Source organism: Theobroma umbraticum, unplaced genomic scaffold, assembly GCF_002168275.2.
Source record: "Theobroma umbraticum cultivar Fairchild unplaced genomic scaffold, ASM216827v3 scaffold_2675.0, whole genome shotgun sequence".
Taxonomy (NCBI): domain Eukaryota; kingdom Viridiplantae; phylum Streptophyta; class Magnoliopsida; order Malvales; family Malvaceae; genus Theobroma; species Theobroma umbraticum.
The window spans coordinates 21,658-23,629 of record NW_018397332.1 but is presented as its reverse complement, the minus strand read 5'-3'; the positions used below and the strand labels follow the sequence as shown (position 1 = coordinate 23,629).

General features: G+C 28.4%; 1 protein-coding gene across 1 annotated transcript in view; it reads left to right on the top strand.

Moving 5' to 3' along the window:
- Positions 1 to 1,085, top strand: part of LOC110428832 (uncharacterized) — a 2,261-nt gene extending 1,176 nt beyond the window's left edge. Inside the window, exons 4-5 of the mRNA XM_021444755.1 lie at positions 262 to 324; positions 639 to 1,085. Coding sequence (XP_021300430.1) covers positions 262 to 324; positions 639 to 949 — 374 coding nt within the window. The 3' untranslated portion in view covers positions 950 to 1,085. The remainder of the gene's footprint in view (positions 1 to 261; positions 325 to 638) is intronic.
- Positions 1,086 to 1,972: the final 887 nt, after the last annotated feature.

Here is a 1,972-nt window from a genome sequence, read left to right as displayed (position 1 = left end):
AATTTCTCTGTTTCTTCATAATTTTTGATGCATTCAATTTTATGATACTCCACTAGTCTAATTATAAGAAATTCATCTTAATCAATTGATTATAGATTTTTACATATATTTAATGTTTACTTTTGTTGTTCACTGGAACAATCGAGAAGTCAAAAAAGTTTGAAAACATTAGCACTTTGCTATGGAAGGCAAAGTTCTTTTAGGAACCTTTCCTTCTGGATCCTGAAACTTCATTATATCTTCAATGCTCTATTTCTGTAGGTGAAATTCCCCGGCAGCTTGCTCTTCTTGCAGAGCTTGATTGTTCATTTAACAAGTTTGCAGGTACTCTTGGTAATCGATTCACCAACTTTAGATGTTGCGGTAATATAATATACACTTTTTTGTTGCCACTCCTTGTTACAGTATCTCCTGCAATTTTGTATGCTACTCACCAGCACGTTTCCATTATCAAGTTATCATAGAAGGTTAAGGCATTAATGTCACCTAAATTTACAAAAAATAATATCATTTTGAAAGGTTATTTTGGCTGTTACTTAAAGATATTGTCAGAACTTTGGAAGGTAAAATTAATGATGGAACCTCTTATCACAACAATATCATGAAATCTTAGGTGACAATTTGTAACTTGATTGCAGGTAGACTACCAAATGAGATTGGAAACCTGCAGCATCTGCAATTCTTTAATATGGGACCCAACAATTTCACTGGTTTCATCCCTCCATCCTTATTTAATAGCTCAACTTTGAGGATCATTTCTCTGGGGGTAAATCGTCTCTCGGGCCATCTTCCTTTAAGCTCTGAATTCTGGCTTCCCAAACTTGAACAAATATATCTTGATGGAAATGAACTGAGCGGACCAATGCCATTCTCCATCTGCAGCATCAGGATATATCCCAGACAGGCTTGGCAATTTAAGATATTTACAGTGGCTCAATCTACAGTATAATAATTTAACTGCCACTGGCTCGAGCTTTCTCTCATCTTTGACTAATTGTAGAGAATTAAGGTTGTGTTTGGTATAAGGAAAGTGGGAGCACATTCTCTGCAATGTATCTAATTAAATTACGTGTTTATTTTGTAACAGACCACTGTAATGTAAGATTGCAAAGCAATCACATTACAGCCAAGGGACGTAATGTACTTGCAGTCCAAAACCAATGCAATCACATTACATTGCACTTTGTAATGTTCTTAAACATAATTTTACCCTTCAACTTTATTACTTTATTAAAAATATTTTATAATGTTATAATTAAAATAAAAAAATTAAAATAAAATATATAAGATAAGAATAAAAAATAAAAGTAAAATAATATAAAAAATTAACATTTATATAATATAGGTAAACAAATTAAAATAAATATATAATATAAAAAATATATTAAAGAAATGAAAATAAAATATATAAGATTATAATAATAAATGAAAAATAAAATATATGACATTAAAAATAATTTAAGATATGATATTATATAAAATTAATAATAAAAATATAAATATTAAAATAAAATACAAAATATTATAATAATAATAAAAAAAAATATATCATATTAAAAATATATTTAAGAAATGACATTATATAAAAATTAATAATAAAAAATATAAATATATTAAACTTGATTTTAATAATTAGGGGTAATTTTGAAAATTAACATTACATTTCCAGTAAAGTACTTGTAAACCAAACACTACAATGTTATCTTCCCTACATTTTAATCATTATTTTGCTTGTATACCAAACACTGTAATATTATTTTCCCTACAATCACATTGCTTGCAATCACATTACTTGCAATCACATTACCTATAATCACATTGTATTGTAATGTACCAAACGCCACCTAAATGCATTGAAATTCGATGGAAACCAATTGATTAATGGTAAATTCCTGGCTTCAATAGGAAATCTCTCTGTTTCTCTTCAATACTTCTCTGCTTCTGATTGCAACATTGAGGGTAGCATTCTAGG